Source organism: Anser cygnoides, chromosome 5 (assembly GCF_040182565.1).
Source record: "Anser cygnoides isolate HZ-2024a breed goose chromosome 5, Taihu_goose_T2T_genome, whole genome shotgun sequence".
Classification (NCBI taxonomy): domain Eukaryota; kingdom Metazoa; phylum Chordata; class Aves; order Anseriformes; family Anatidae; genus Anser; species Anser cygnoides.
This window is the reverse complement of record NC_089877.1, coordinates 59,377,692-59,394,612: the sequence shown is the minus strand read 5'-3', so window position 1 is coordinate 59,394,612 and position 16,921 is coordinate 59,377,692. Positions and strand designations below refer to the sequence as shown.

Below are 16,921 nucleotides of genomic sequence, written 5' to 3'. Positions count from 1 at the left end.
ACAATGTGAATTAAAAAACAAGGCTTGCAAAATGGAAACATTAAATTTTCTGCTCTAATTACTAGGGAAAATTAACAGAGGCTATGAGCTGGTTGGCTGCACAAGGGAAGAAGTTAGCAAAGTTGCTGATGGACACAGAAAATGAAACACATTACCAGAAATACAAAGTAAGTTGCATTTTGTATTTAATTGCTTTGCAAAAATAAATTTTAAAAATATTCCCAGAAACATAAACTCTTTTATAGTTCATTGCCTAAACCTAAATTTTAAATAAACTTTTTAACAGGAGTTGGAAATCTGACAATGAATTTGGTAAATGCTCTCAAATGATTGAGGGAAGGATAGGATAAAGTTATTTCTCTTAGAAAACAGATATATGCTGTTTGGTTTTTGAGCAAAGAGGGTTTTTGGAGAGAGTACGGTAATGTCTTATTAATTAAAAGACATAGTTTGAGACTTGGACATGATTCAAACTCCTAGGCCCTTTTCAGAGTCAGCTTCTCTATTCCTGTGATAACAATAATGATAGGTTTTCCCAGCTAATGAAATAGAGGATTACTAGAAATGCTGGCTATAGATTGTACCTGAAGTAAAATGTCCTTTGGTTTATATTGTAGTCAGAGTTCGTAATAAAATGGTCTGCAGAAGACCATTAAAGGAGGAATTTTTTCTTTCTCTTGGTGGAAGAGGAGACCCAGGTCCTGATGGCACTGACATTATGTTGAACACAAATTTTGCTAGTGAATGGCACCTATACTTTCAGACCTACTCTCTTGCCTTTCCATGCATCATGACCTTTGATGTTAATGGAATTTATACTAATATGTTCAAAGTCAGTACTTGGCTTCATGAGTTTCCATCTAAGTCTTCTATGAATTACTATTCCTTTTTATTCCTAGGAAATGATGTCATTTATGGAAGCATTTAACCAAGAAAAAAAAGCGTTCCTGCCCCTGTTGTCATCAAAAAGAAGTGAAGCTGAGCTGAGTGAAGGCCAGCAGCAGATGAGAGAAGAGTGGAGTAAACTGGTCGCTCAGGTCAGAAACATTTCTAGCTCACCTTGTTACCAATGTGAACATGTTTGGTGAAGAAGCCTAAGTTTACCTCAGGAATATGCACAAGGAGAAGTGGGGAGGTGATACTTTATTTGCGTTGAAAAAAACAATATTGACCCTGAACCTGAAGCTCTGACAAGCTGAGTGATGTACAGTGCCCAAGAGGAGTAAGAAGGAGGCTGTTTATTACCCTTCTGCCTCCTGAGCATCAGGACTGTGAGAGGTCTGCAAAAAATGGCATGCGATTATTTCTGAGCAGTCTTCAGATCAAAGGTTTGGGCCTATTTATGCTTGAAAGATTCTTTTAGGACATAGTTATGGCTCAGATAATGGTGCAGCCAGGAGAAGTGTGATAATACCCTCTTCCCCATGGCACAGGTAGTGATACAGTTAGATCTGGTTGGTCAGTGCTTTTCAGTGAGGTTGGCAGTGTTGCCTCCATCTGTTGCAACTGGGGATGCATTGGGTCTTGTTGGAAATAGCTCTTTATGGAAGAGATGTTCATCCGTCAGTTCCCAGGATAGAAAGCTGTCCAGAGCATGCGTTGTTTCCCTTCCACTTTGCAAGTAATTTACTGTACATCTCTGTTGCCAGGCCTTGAGCTGGCCACCAGCTGAGGATAATAACTATAAGTTCTCTTTAGTGCTACAGAGATTACAGGCTGGTGAGAAAACGTGGGTCTCAGGTGAACATAGCCGATTTGCAGCTGACTCAGCTGGAAGGTCCTTTTCTGATTGGTGACAGATTTTTTTGTTCTTATTTTCTGGGGTGTCTAAAGCATCAGCTTACGGAACATATGTCTGTATATTGGGGATGGGGAAGAAAATAATGGTGACAAATTTAATCACTTGTTTTCCTTTTAAAGATTAATGAATGGAAAGCAGATCTGGACCAGATGTTGCCTCCACCTCTGGATGGCATTGAGGCCTGGCTTCAGGAGGTAGAACATCTGCAAGCAGAAGATTTGCCTGATTTGCAGGACCCATTTAAAGCAATGTCTCTCTTCAGAGAAATAATTGTGATATTTAAGGTAAGCAGCTCACAAAGGAGTATTCTGCTTCAGTCTGACCTAGCAAAGCACTTGTTATGGAATTGCTGTTTGACATTTTAGGAAGTGGTATAGATATGTTTATCTTCTGAAGATGAAAAGCCCTTCTGAAGATATCTTTGATTTTGATGAGTTTATTTAAATAATTACATGCGTCTATAAGGAAGTTTTCTGACTTCACTGGGGTGAGGTTAAAATTGGATACTATCTGAATGAATAAATTATGGCATTCTTTTTTATGTGGCTCCTGCAACTTGTTTGTTAAGTAATAACACAGGGTAATTGCATCCTTATCTTTAAATCTATGCTTAATACATATCTGTTCAGAAAAGCACTTGGGCTCAGGGTTACATTCCATTGAGTTCACACAGCTTATGTATTTAAAGTTAAGTATTTGCTGAATCACTCTGTTACTCCATTCAAAGCAGTGGGAGGTATTCTGATACCTCAGTACCCTGCAAGTTATTTATTCTGATCTTGAAATCTTTACACTGATAATATTTTAAATGTCCTTTTGAGTTTGAAAACTTTAAAAAGCATAGGTGTGTCAATGCCTGGTTGATTGTCATGATTCTGTACTTCTTTTTGTATGAACAAGGGTAAGTTGGATGTTTTTGTGACATGTCATTGATATGATTTTGAAAGATAATGGGATCTAGAAGGTCTTGTGAGTGGCTCGATAACACCACTCTTTTGTACTGTTGCTATTTAGTTCCTGGTATGAGAGCTGGCTATTTTTTTTTACTGATAATGGCTTTGCCAAACGTTAGGCGTTTGATCTATGATTTTTGTTTTCAGAATAAGCAGTTAAAGTATTTGTAAGAATGAGACAGAGGAAGATTTGGGTTTAGGATTTTCTTTTTTTTCCCCTATTGAACATGTAGATAAAATCATTATTTTTTTTTTAAGAAGAAGAAGACCAAGATACTTAATTCCTGTCAAATCTGTTTTGATGGAATGGGAAGACATTCTGCTGAGATTTTTTTCCTCCTCCTTCCTTTAAACCAGTCTTACTAATATGGCTCATATATAGATCTTGTGGCTACAGTGGTGTTTCATGATGGAAATTGTACATTCTCCCAAGATTCAGGATATTACCCACCAATGCTCACAACTAATTAATGTGACATGTTATCAGAATGCTATTAAATGGAATTTATTGGACATTCAAATAAAGGATTAAGCAGTTGTGACATAATAAATTTATTCAGCAGTTTTTGCTGTCGTTATTTGCTATCACATAGCAAAGAATACCAATATCCTGAAACTGTTAAAATGACTCATTTTTGTTCTAAAGATGGTAGTAAAAGTGGGGAAAAGAAACGATAGCATAGGTAGAATAGTTCCATGTTCCTTATATTTAACTAGAGGCCCAGGGATAGGCGAGATTATGCTTTGCTGTAAATATCCACTTTAGAAGGGGATGAGATAAATACTTTCATTGCACTTTAATGAATAACGACACTGAAAGATTGCCTTGTGCTGACTGGTTCTTAATAGTTCTTACGCTAATAGCAGGTGGCTTGCAGAATTAAACAAGGTTCAATGCTAGGTGACTCTAGCATTGAAATGAATGACTTACTATTTCCTTTTCTCCCCAGGGCTTGATGGATTGTTTTGATTCTCACTTGGACACCCTTCAATCATTTGAGAATAAAGATGAGAAGAATATGCCGCTAGTGGTTCCTGAAAAGCTAGAGGAAATGAAAAGAAGGTTATGAGCCTCAAATTCCCTCTACTTTGACTATATTGTGGTCTAGTTCTGCAAATGACTTCCTCTTTTATTGTGAACAAAGCACATAATTTATCCATGCCTTGAAGAAAAATAGCATTTTCCATTTAAGCACAGATTGACTGGCATACAGAGCAGACAGGTCCAGTCATTGGTCCAATGAAAGTCTTAATTATGTGTGCAAAATGGAGCTCATTAGCAGGAGCTTTTCAGGTGCCCTATGCAAGTGTGGGGAGGAAACACAAATATTTTGAATGTAAAGATTTTTCTGCGGGTGGAGATTCTCTGTCCAATTTTAAATTTCCACTTTTTGAAATCACCAAGATTTACAGGTTGTACAACCATATTAAGCTCTTGGGGGATTTTAAAAAAAAATATTAGTGAATCTGTGTCTGTAGTCTGAGATCTGCTGACATACAAATAGCAGATGCCCCTTTTCTGACCATTTAAGATTTTCCATAAATTTAGCAGTCAATATTGACTCAAAATTGCTATTACTTAAAAAAAGTGAACAGTTATCTTAAAATTTTACTCCCACCATAACAAAATAGATGTTTACATATAATATATGTAATTCAGAGTTTTTAGGCTAAAACCCCTATACATTAATGCCTTCTACATCTAATGATTTTTGGAACATTTCACTGTTTGCAGACTCAGCAATACGTGTTTCACAAACTCCAGCACCCTTCTTGATTATCACTATGGACTGTGCTCAGCCATTGCCAATGAGGTGATGTTAAAGCTAAATATATGGAACATGAAATATGGGACAAAAGAGTCCGTGGAATCACTGCTAGAAAATTGGAATGTAAGTTTAAAATAATATGTATTTCATAATCACACCCTGACAATATTTCCTCTTCTATCCATTCTGTTTGATTTAAACATGTGTCTGTCCTCATATGAAGGTACCGTGAAAGTTGATAGAAGCATGGTAGGTTTCTGAGTTCTGGGACTTAGACAAAGGAGGGCGCATAGATTCCATAGAAGCTTTCTTTCACCTTGTGTCCTCCAGTTTTGCTCTGAATGAACATTCTTTCTTCAGTTTAGAGGAATGGATACAACTGTGACTGTAGTTTTCTCACTGCCCTTTTCAATTCTTTACTGGGAAGATTTCTTTCTTTCTGGATTTTTTATAGAGCAAGCAGTAGCAGCCCTTTCCTAGCTCAAATCCGTACAAACCTCTCTGGAGTAGTTCAGAAGTTACTGTTTTCAAAAACAACTATTACTGGCAGTGCTAGCTAATTCTGCTGTAGCTGTTGCCTCTTCCTTCTCCCAGCTTCCTTACCTCCTTATGCTTCCTGGTGAATATAAGTTGTTTTGTTTTGTTATATTTTTATGCTTAGCCCAGCTTCTGGGGTGCAAAAATATGGCAAAATGATGCCACATGTAGGCCTATAGAGGCTATAGATGGGGATGGATTACCCTACCCCAAGTACTGCCAAAGATGCATCAGGAGGCTGAGAGATTAAAAAATTTGCCCTATCTCCAGTTAACAGGACTCCTTGAGAATTCCATCTTAGTGAATAGAATAGAGTAGCTCAGTTGGAAGGGGCCTTCAGACATCATCTCTAGTCCAGCAGCCTGACTATTTCAGGGCTATCCAAAAGTTAAAGCGTGTAATTGAGGTCATTATCCAAATGTCTCTTGAACACTGACAGGCATGGGGCATCAACAACCTCTCTAGGAAGCCTGTTCCGGTGTTTGAGCACTCTCACAGTAAAGAAGCTTTTCCTAATGTCCAGTCTGAACCTGCCCTGGTGCAGCTTTGTGCAGTTCCCGCACATTCAGTCTTTGGTTGCCAGGGAGGAGAGACCTGCACCTCTTTAACATCCTTTTGAAAGTGTGGAGTTTCTAAAAAGTTGCTTGAGAACTTTTCAAGCTGGAAAATCTCTAGTGGAATTTCACCGGCATCAGAACTGTAGAAGGAGGCAATAAGAAGTTATATAAAATCTCAGTTTTCTTGAGTAGTATTAACTTTACTCTGTGGTGAGGTGGGAGTACAGCATTAATCTGCGCTGAGTTTCTTGATTCAGTTGGTTTCATAAATGCTTATTATCATGTTATTTCTATGGGCATATTTTATGGTCTTTCTCAAGCTGATAAAATATAGGGAACTTTCCCAAGGAATGTAAGGTTTGTTGCTGGCTCTCCTGGCCCCATGATGTGCAGTCCTTTCTAAGTGGTAGCCCAGTTTTGTCACTACAGCAGAATAGGTTGGTTTATAGCCTGCTAGATAAGACATTTATAGGAGTGAGAAGCTACGCACTTTAGATTAATAGGGGCTGAGGACCAACCCTCTCATTCCCTGAGTGAATGTTCAAACCACAAGTCTCTTCCTCTGCTCCCATTTCTTTCTTCCTGACCCTTTCTGTCCCCAGTTTGGATTTTACTTGATCTGAGTCAGGAACTATGCACAATGATATTTCTGTGTATGCAAGAAAACCCACCTTTTACTTACATTACTTTTTTGACTTATGGGATTAAATTGTGCCAGAATTGTTCTAGGTGTCATTTCTCAGTACTGCCCTACATCCTTAATGTTTTGAAATAACTAGTTCTGACTCATGCAGGACTGTGACTCAGTCAATGCTATTCAGGAGTTAATACTTCCCATTTAAGATACTCTCTGCATGAGCAGAAGACAAATGGGTCAAATTCAGACTAAAAGGTGCAGATGAGCTGCTGGATGGGCTTGGCTCAGTTTACATTTAACCTGCAGGCTGTAGGCACATATCAAAAAAAAAATGTCCCAAGTTGTATTTCCTACCATGAAATTTTATGTGGGTCAGTGTTACCCATGCCAATTCCTTTTCACTTTGGGCAGAATTTCGTTGAAGAAAAGAGACTTGAAACACAGCTAGAAACTGCTACTCACATCTGTGAAGATTTGAAAAATAAAAACATAAGCAGTCCTGGCTTAGGTAAGTTCCTCCTCAAAAACTGATAATGAAAAACTCTATTTTGAACTGATGTGCCATAACCAGTTTTAATTCCCACTTAAGTGTTGTGTAAAATACTGGCTATATATATATATATATATATTTCCAAATGTATAATGGTATCCCTTTTTTGATGTCCTAGCTGGTGATCCTCAAGAAATTAGCAAACTTTTTAAGATGGTGGAGTCAAAGATTTCTATGTGCAGAGATTATATTTCCAATGTAAATACTACCCTACAGAAAGTCCTGTCTTCCTGGAGTAATTATACAGAAAATCTCCACTTACTAAAGACGTGGCTGGAAGAAAAACGAAATGATTATCCAAAAGAGGTACGCCATTGGATTTGTTTTTGTCATGGCAGACAGAGGTACTTGGAAGCCTCCTGGAAGGAAAGCATTATATGTGACAGTTGTGGTTGTTGTTGTTTTTCCATTCCTCATTTTGGAAGTAAAGTCATGACAGGGTTCTGCTTGAAATTATTTCAATGCCTCTCTCTAGACCCCTGCTGAGATCCTGGCAAGCTGGAATTCAGTGCATGGTTCCTTAAATGAAGCTGGAAACTATCTCATTGAAGTCAGCAAAGAGCAAGTCAGATCAAATATTGCCAAAGAGCTCAAGAAACTGAACAGGAGGTGGGCTAAGTTTATCAAGAGGACACACTTTGTAAGTCACCAGTTTCATACTACTCTTTCAACAAGCAGCCTTCAAAATTATCTTTTCTAAAGTTACCAGCTTGTTAATCACATGTCAATAAATCTTTCAGTCAACTCAGTATTGCCAGTTTTAAAACAGGAGGAACAGAGAATACATGGGGACATCCCATCCCACTCATAAGTCTTTGCAACCCAGTTAAATGCTCTTTACAACACTCTGGAAAACACTCAATTTTTTAAATCGAAATTTTAAAACCACCTACAAAGGGATACTTTATTGCAGGATAAAACTCTTTATTTAGTTCTAGAGGTGGATGTACTCAATATATTGACAGCTTGTGAGCCTTTGCTAAATTGTATAATCTCTGCCTCAGCTAGAAGAAAGTGGTTAATGCTGCATAGGTATTTCTAGGATTATGCAACTTCACACCAGTTCACTTGACAGGTTTTTAGCTGGCTGTAAATTCCTATACAATCTGCTTAATGTTACATATATTACATTTCCTAGAATGCTTACACAAGAACAACACTACCTGTCTGCTTGGGACTATTAGAGCTCTTAATTTTATAAGTTGGGCCTTTCAGTAACATTTATTAATGCTACTGCTGTGATGATAAATGGTGGCAAAAAAATGCAGCATTTTTCTCTTTGATCATAGCTTGGTGAAGAGAGCACAGATACTGCGGAAAAGGCTAGGGAGCTTCTGGGGAGCGTGGAGAAAATTGAAGAGCTCCTTGGAGGGGTGGACAGCTGGGCAGAAGAGGTTGGATGCCTGCTTGGTGAGATCGGTCACAAGGCGCCCGTGGAACCTCAGACAGAGGAATATTTGCAGGTGAAAATGGAAATACACAGCCTAAAATACTCATTTATCAGATTCTCATCTTTTGGCCCAGATTTGTTGCTGGAGTAAAACACACATTCATTGGTGAAGCAGAAATGAATGTGGATTTCGTGCTGTGGTAAAAGGTGGTAAAAAGTCAGCCAATTCCAGTATTTTGATGTTATTTCCCAGGATCAGTCCCATACGAGCTAGCTACAAGTGACTCTTCCAGCGTCAGTGTATCCAGATGACAAGCAAGTGCCAATGAAGTGCCACGGGTACTGTTGATCAGCAGCGTGCTCTCTAGTGGTGTTAATTGCTCCTGTCCACACAGCACTCGCAGCAGACTAAAAGTTTGCAAGGTGCTGAGACTAAAATTTCCCCTCGTCATACAGTACTTTCTATCATGTATTTTCCCATTCAAGCAGGAGATTTGGAATGGCTTGGCTGTAGTCAAGGCTTCCGTGTCAAAAAACCAGAATACTTGGAAGTATTTTCAGCAGCATGCTAGGTAATTTGTGTATCTCAGCTTATAGGCAGTTGTTCTAAACATCCACAATGAGCAGTGATGAATTTTTTTGTTACTTCCATTATGTTGTCTCCTGTGTCTCTCTTACATGGATTATTGTTCCTTCCCAGCAAATGGCAGGTTGAAATATATACATCTAACTCAGCAGCTTCAGTGCAAAGTCTGATTTATTTTCTTCACTAGCCAGTGAAGGTGAGATTGAACAGAGATACCAGGCTTTGCGCTGGAGAAGCTGAAGCACTGTCTTATGTTCCCTTTTGCTGTTTCTGCAACAGTGGCAGATAGTCTAATGGTAGGAAGGTGACCACCAGAAGCAGGTTTTGTTGGAGTTCCTCTGTCCAAGTGCTAAGATTAAACACAGAGGTTCTTCAGTACATTAAATCCACATACAGTAACTGCAAACCAGTCTTTGTGCTAGTTTACTTTGAGTTGTGCCTTCTTGCACTGTGTTTAGTTTACAGAATTAGGAAGTATGAGGTTATGAAAAGAATATATTCATCTTTTTGTGGGCTTATGTTTATAAATTAAGCCTCTTTTGCAGTATGACAATAGTTCCTTAAAAACAAAGGCGTAACAAAAGACACCCTGAAATATAGCCTCCAAAATGTGAGTGGTAATGTGTCTTTGTGTCTGTCAGCAGAAGAGATCAGGTTCCTTGTTGCCTGCATTACAATAGGTCAAGATCCAGAACAAAGCACTGATTTTAATTTAAAGAATGCTAACTGACAACTTCTAACAGGAAAATGTGTTGAATATTCATAGATCAAAACAGCCCTAATAGGGACTCTCATGATAAATATTCAAATATGGCACAGTACTTTTGCATGCAAAATACCCAGCTGCTTCCTGCCTTTTAGGATTCAATATACCACTAGAAAATCTGAGTCTTGATATGCACTTAATTTTGGGTGTCTGCAAATCAGATGATGCATATCCAAATGTGTGGTTTGTACGTTCTTTTGGAAAGCTGTTCAGGTGAGAAAGCATGTTTAAAAAATACTTCTAATTGACTCTGAGGCAAAGTACTGAAGATATCGTGTTGACAGAAAGAATGTGTCAGCAATCAGAATCCCCTGTGGATGGCAGCAGACTTCTTTCTCTCCACACCGAAATTTTGCAGCGGGATACACTGACCAGAATTGAAATATAAGATTTTTCTTTGACCAAATATTGACTGTCTGTGATCAATACTGGCTTTTTCATTCAGTTTCTTTTAACATAAATACTGTGCAGACTCTAATGCTTTTCATTAACCAGAGCTTGGCTGCAAGGGGAACCTCGTGCCAAGAACAAATTGCAGCAGCAGAAGAAATATTGCAATCCCTGATGCAAAATGCTTCGGATCAGGTGTCCCAACAGCATTCTCACACCACCGGGTTGCAGACACGAGTTAAAGAAGCCAGAGACAAAATAGAGGTACTCCTTCTTTATTGTTATTAGGCTTTGTATACACAGACATCTCTAATTTTAGCATTATTTGATTAGGAAGAGTCCTTTTCTTTCGTGTAAGACAAAAAAGGTTTTAGACTATTGGAATCAGACTCCCAGACTCTTGCCAGGGGCAAAAATTAGATCGTTTGAAAGATCAGTATCTCAACTTGAAAAACTTGAGTGATGTAATGAAGCAATTACATTATGTAATTAATGAAACTTGAGCGTATTCTGAAAAATCTCTTTCTTCCAAGGCTGTCATGGGTGACATGAACAACATCCTGCCCAAATCTGAGAAGAGTCCCTCAGAAAAGGAAGCTTTGCTCAATTTTGAAGAATCACAGATAGATCTTGAGGCCTCCATTTCAAAGGCTGTGCAACTTGTCAGTCAAAAATTAAGTCCTGAAGAGCATATTTCAAGATACGAGGTAGGTTCCTTTTCTGAACAAGCTGAATGGAGTATTTCTTTTTGTGTTATTTGGCATCTCAAAAGCTAAGGTACCACAGTGAGAAAAGAGAGATTTTTTTGGTAGCTATTAATGTTTTATTCTCAACTTTTTGGTTTAGTATTTTATCCTATGCTGACTTGGCAGACTATTTGAATGAGGAAATATAAAGCTGTATACCAGTATAGTCAGTGCCCTGTCTTAACTTAAATTATTGCATCATCCACAGATTCCTGTTCCGAGCTACAGCCATTTTTTTGCCCGATTAATAAATAAAATTCCCATCTTGAATCATAAGTCTGAATTCTTGGTCACGTTATTGAATTGTGACTATAAATGCTGAATCTCCTTTTTTTTTTTTTCCCCAGAGAGTAAATTGTAAAGAAAGTGTCTGATCTCAGAATTCAGATCTCTTAAAGAGGTCCTTAATGAGGCAGGAAAAATTGAAGTGCCCAAAATCTGTACTGCCTTACATTGCACAGTGAGTCCTGGGCAGCTGTAGGCCGGGGCAATGCAGAGCTTCTGGGACTGCTCACGGGGTCCTGTTGCAGCTGTGCAGACCTTTCACTTGCCTCTGGGTAGATGTGGGACATGGCCACGTATGTTCCCTGGAAATGAATCAGAGTTCAGGAACCTTAATCTTTCTTGTTTGCTACCAAATTTTCCCTTAAAAAAGTTATTACAGAAACAGCATCTGCTTTTCTCCAAAAAGCGTACACTGATGTTGTCATCTGCAACTTTTTGGCAGATATGTAAGAGTGGAGAATGCCCTTGTATTCATCCACGCAAGGGTGATCGTAGCCCACACATGCCATTCATATGTGCTTTATACATGGTTTTTATGTTATGTCAAGTCATTTTACTAGATAAATAAGCTACTTTTAGTTCTTTTTATTTTTCTTTATGGTGCTTTTTTGCAGGAAGCTTTTAATGCTCTGGGCAATAAAGTTCTTGACAAATTTTTGAAAGCAGCTGAACAACTGAAAAATATTTCATCTGATCATGAAAAGCTGGTAGTAGAAGAAAAGAGTAAAGATGTTCGTAAAAGATGGGAGGTGAGATAATACAGGAAGGAGAATCCACTGTCTGTTCTCATTAGGCCTGGCATCTTGGAAAAACAATTTTTTTGCCACAGTATGTTCTGAGGCTTTTGTTTACTTTATAATACTGTCTGCCCATCTTATAGTGATAATGTGTTCTGAATTTTGCAGGAAGTTCATCATGAAATTATGTCCTGTGTCCAGCTCATGTTAGAAAGGGAAAAAAAGAAATTTAACGCAACCTTAAAAAAAATCAATAAGCAACTAGGTAAAGAGAAGAAACTCTAAGTATGGATAAAACTAAAGGGCTTATCAAGGAACATGAGGTACCTGACCCATTCCTTTTCTGCTCACCTACCTCTCTTTCTGAATGCATCGTCTGTCCTTCCTGCTCCTGCTTCCTTAATATACAGTGTTGCAGCCTGTGTTTGTGGAAGTTTGTGCTTGGTGTTACGTAAACACAGAACAAAGAGGCCACCCAAATTATTTCATTTGCCTTTCTGACTGCAGATATTAGCTTCTTTGTTAGAGTTATCTCCTTGTTGCATGCGTGGTATCTTTTTCAATTTTTTTTTTTAGTACAGCCTTGGAGCATAAAATAGATTTATCTCTGCAAAGTGTAAAAATAAGAAATGTTTCTGTGTTCTTGATTTGTTACAGTTATTTTGTTACAGTTGTATAGCTGGTTTAGGTGCCTTCGAGTGAGAGTAACTTCTCACAGTGCAGTAGTCCCACTTCACCTCTGTGTTTGTGCCACATACAAATTATCCAGTTAGACATAAGACTTTCATTCTTTACTTACTGGGGTGAGCCATAGCGAATCTTACATATTCCGTAAGCAATGTTTTTTCTACTTCATTGCTATTAGTATTTTCCTCCACCCTCTTTGATATGCATTGATGCAGCCAGTTTACCACTTATAAGGGTAAGAAAATACTCTCTAGTTGAAATTCTGGTCTTTGCTGAATTAAGTGTAGTTTTTGTATTTGCTTCTCATGGGTTCGTTCTGAACAAATATTACATATGCAAGAGAAAAGAGAAGTAAGCATCCTTAGGTGCATTCCTTCTGCTCATATGTTTGATACATTTTTTAATATATTAATTTCACACTCAAAAGTAGAATTATTGATGGGGAATACTTTAAATAAATTTTCCAATTCTATTTTTTTCTGTAGTCAATAGAACATGTATTTTCAATGTAAGTGTGCAGAGGACTTGGGATTAAAAGTAGATAGAATTGTAGTAATAAAAGGAGTTTCAAAATCAAGCAGGAGTCAGTATAGTCTTGGGAATGCAGCTGGGGAACACATTCCCAGAAATCTCAGTTTCTTTCCTGGCTTTATTTGAAAAAAATTCAAGGAAAATAAATGTTTCTCTCCTGGTTTGACAGCTTACCCTTTAAGTGCATTCATCCAAGATGACAATAGAAAAAGAAAAAAAAATATGTGAATAATTAGAATTGCATATTCTTATGGCTTAACATAAGTTTATTGTATTGTTTTTCTTTATTTAGGCCTTTTTTTCACATGAAGGCAGCCTGAGAGAACTTAGCAAGTCATTAGAAGATCTTAAAATACTGGGAAGACTAGCAAAAGAAACTGTCCCAGACATACAGGCATTCATTGCAGACTGTGAACAAAAGCTAGAAAAGCTTCAACAAATTGTGTCAGATACTTACACAGCCTTACTGTCTCGTGCTGGAAAAAGAGAGCTGTCTAAGAAACAGTGAGTGCATGATGTGTTGTAGACTCATTGAAATCAGATGTATCGGTAGGTGTTGTGGCATGTAAAGGTACTAACTAGTACATTACTACGGGCAACTGTACTTTCTAAACATTTAATATTAAGTTTCATAAACTAGCATGTTTGATAACTTCCCTGCACAGCTGTGCTATTAGTTTTTAATCATTAGCTTAAGTTTCTTTTCTTCCCTTTGTATTTCATATTTTGTTCTTAAGCCAAAATTTCTTTTAAACCATAGGGACTCTATTGTTGCTTCTGAGAATGGAGAAGAGCCCGGTTCTTCTCAACAAACTGATAGACTTTCAGTACAGGAGGTAAGAAGTCAATACTGTTAAGAAACACTGCTCTGTCTAGAGAGATCATTGGTAAAAGGAAAAACTGATTATTTCCGTTTCTACTCTTACTGTGGCAGGACTTCAGGCCTCTGGTCACAGAGCAAAAACCCATTCTATTTGGGAATTTAGACTAAGTAAATATTAAAAGTAACACACAGGGAACAGCCCTAGGCATCCTGAAAAGATGTGAATTTCCAACCGTGCACTATATTTTGCTAAAGAATGCTTTTCATCTGGAAAGAGCCATATGTGAAGCTTTGTTCAAGTGTAAATCCCACGTAGCGGCCCAGTAATTTGAACAAGTTTTAAATGACACAGAGAGGAAAAATAGTGAAAAGTTGGAGGCATTTGCTTTAGAAAAATATGGGGAAAAACAGAATACATGTAATTTCTTAGATCAAATTTCAGAGAGGGAAGATATTAATCTTTATCATTTGGATGCCGCAGAAGATGTCTCATTTGGGATAAACATTCATGGAAGTATGGCTGCAGATAGTTCATCAGACAGCATCCAGACTGGTAGTTTATTGGAAGGGACCCTTTGCATTTACGTTATGTTGGAAGATACAGAGGAAGTGTCTGTTATCAAGGGAGATTTCTTGCTAGACTACTGATATTGGTCCCTGATTCAACAATAAATCTGTTCCCTCACGGATTATCGAAGTATGAAGTGTAACGTAACATCAGCTGGTCTCAAACTGAGGAGAGTATGTCCTGGAATCAAGGGCAAGGGACATGTGAAGCTACCTGGTGTAAGCAGCCTGACAAAGCTGTAAAAGGCAGTGCCTTGTGGTTGCCCAAGGATATCCATGGAGCTGCAGCAAAAATTCACGCACGTAGCTTGTGATTGCCAAAGTTATGATGGGGTGGTTGTGAGTGCAGAGACCCAGCATTAGTGTGGAAGGAATGAAGCAAGTCTTCCAAAATCTGCTCTTTTGGTTTCATCACTGAGTTAAGACACATCTTGTATTCATGAATGGTTCTCTCTCATCTTTGGCACACATGAAGTGATTGCTTCTTTCAGAAGCTCACAGTTGCCTGTTGGTCTGTATTGACATAGCATGATGCAAATGTCATTGTTACCTTTTTAATATTTATTTAGACATCAATACCTGCTGCAGAAACAGTTTTGGAGACAGATGTGGAACATCACAATGGAGAAACCTGTGAAAAGATGTTTGAGGAAGACAGTGGTTTGCCCTCACCAGATTTATTAGAGAGGTAATTTTTCAAGGATAAAATGTATGTGTATTTAGAGATGATACAGTGCTAGACATTCATAAATTAATTGAATGTGTCAAACATAAGGCACACTTTAATTGTGCAAAAATCTGTTCTTGTTCTGCTACAGTTTACTTAATATTGCTTTGCGATTAATAAGGAAACACTGTAGTAGGTAAAAATTTCAAACATCAGGGCGTTGTAGGAAGAAAACAAAAATCTATAAAAAAAAAGAATTTTCTGCTCTTTTATTGGGACAGAAAAATATGTATCATCAAAAATCTGCCTTACTAATAACTGCAAATAGTGTAGAATAAAAAATGTGGCAAGTTTTTAAAGAACTGACATCTTTACATTCATAAAACTGAATTTGGAGAATGCCAGTAGGCATTCCCACATGAAAATTAGCCAGGTGAGCAACTTCTCAGCACTCATATATATTGCTCATTTATGCCCATTCAGTTGGGACTTAAGTAATGATAAGCATTTGCAATAGAATCTGCTTATTTTATATGGCAGTCTTGGCTAGCAAGTCCCAAACTCTGCCATGTTCCTTTAAATTAGAAGTAATACTCTCTCTGAAAGTGATTGCATCTTTCTTTAGCTATAACACAAAAAGAAGTAACCTGGAGGAACTTTTACAAATAAGCAGAGAGAAAGTAGCATCCGTCTTTACTGATGAAATAAAAGATACTTCATGTCTTCAGAATAAACTGCATGAACTACAAGTAAGTCTTCATCTTTTAAAAACATATTTGATGCCTAAGTTGTTATTTTTTCGTGCAGAGCCATCACCATCACTCATGTGTTATGAGTGTTGCCAAGGGGTAAGGAGCATCCTTACAATCAGATTTATTAGAAGTAGAGGGAAATGAAGGGTTCAGCATTTAGCAGAACTGAATTGCAACTTAGCAGTGGAGTTTTGCCAGTATTGCTGAAAGAAGAAATTGGTGGCTATCAGTTCATGATCTGCAGGCTGAAATGGATCTAATGGAAAAAATAACTGTGGAAAACAGCTCTGTTGTCAGTGGGAATGGTTAAGTGATGGAGCAAACCCAGGGCTGAAGAAGTCTTCAAAGTTGAACCATCAAATGCCAATGGTTTGTGTGCAGAATGAAACTCTTCCAGGACTTACAACTTAATTACGTTTGTGAGAAACTTAAGGGGGTGTTAAAAGGCACGTAATTGATGTTGGAACTTTTATTTTAAAATTTTCCAAGTCTTCCATAGAACGGAGCACAAAGGTTACCTAGCACATTAGATCTTGGTTTAGTTCTAAGTTTGTTTTTTGTTCTTTTGAACACAGCTAAAATGAGATATATTACATTCATTCTTGGGTAAAAATGGCCGAACCATATTTATTGAACCTTTATAAAATGTAGCCCAGGAATATATATGGCATAGAAAATTTTGTTATAAAAAGCTGATGGAGATTTACACACAGCTGAATTGGGTCTTTAAAAAAAAGAAACTGTTAACTAAAGCTGACATTTTCAACTTTTTCTGCAGAAACTCTTGTGATTGTCATTTTATGAACTGGCCAGTCTGTTGTAAAATGCAGAATCATATTAATTCAATTAACTATTCATATCTTTTAGGTGATAGAGAATGATATCACTTCTGGTTGGACACAATTGGGAAACATCTCATCTGCCTTAGAAAACCTTGTGGATGAAGTGGAGAGGGCTGCTATCTCTGAGACAAGAAGCAAGCTAGAAAGAGAATGGAAAGAACTTCAGGATATGATAAATACCAGGTATAAAACAGTATTTCATGATATTGGCAAAGGGATAGTTCATTGTAAGTAAAGGATACTTGTGGAGGAAATAGTGTAGTTTAGTGAAAGTATCTGTGTATTTTAAATTCTCTCTCTTTTTTTTTTTAATTGCATAAAATTATTATTTTTCTTAATTATACATGG

At 37.6% G+C, this 16,921-nt stretch overlaps 1 protein-coding gene across 1 annotated transcript in view; it reads left to right on the top strand.

Annotated features, from left to right (window-relative positions):
* SYNE2 (spectrin repeat containing nuclear envelope protein 2) overlaps positions 1–16,921 on the top strand; it is a 182,192-nt gene that overhangs the window by 30,286 nt on the left and 134,985 nt on the right. The window contains 19 exon segments of the mRNA XM_066998468.1: positions 66–167; positions 900–1,037; positions 1,921–2,085; positions 3,705–3,817; positions 4,490–4,646; positions 6,666–6,762; positions 6,923–7,110; positions 7,280–7,444; positions 8,094–8,267; positions 10,042–10,200; positions 10,470–10,643; positions 11,582–11,716; positions 11,873–11,981; positions 11,984–12,027; positions 13,215–13,426; positions 13,683–13,758; positions 14,882–15,000; positions 15,605–15,728; positions 16,599–16,756. Of these exon segments, the coding sequence (XP_066854569.1) occupies positions 66–167; positions 900–1,037; positions 1,921–2,085; positions 3,705–3,817; positions 4,490–4,646; positions 6,666–6,762; positions 6,923–7,110; positions 7,280–7,444; positions 8,094–8,267; positions 10,042–10,200; positions 10,470–10,643; positions 11,582–11,716; positions 11,873–11,981; positions 11,984–12,027; positions 13,215–13,426; positions 13,683–13,758; positions 14,882–15,000; positions 15,605–15,728; positions 16,599–16,756 (2,609 nt within the window).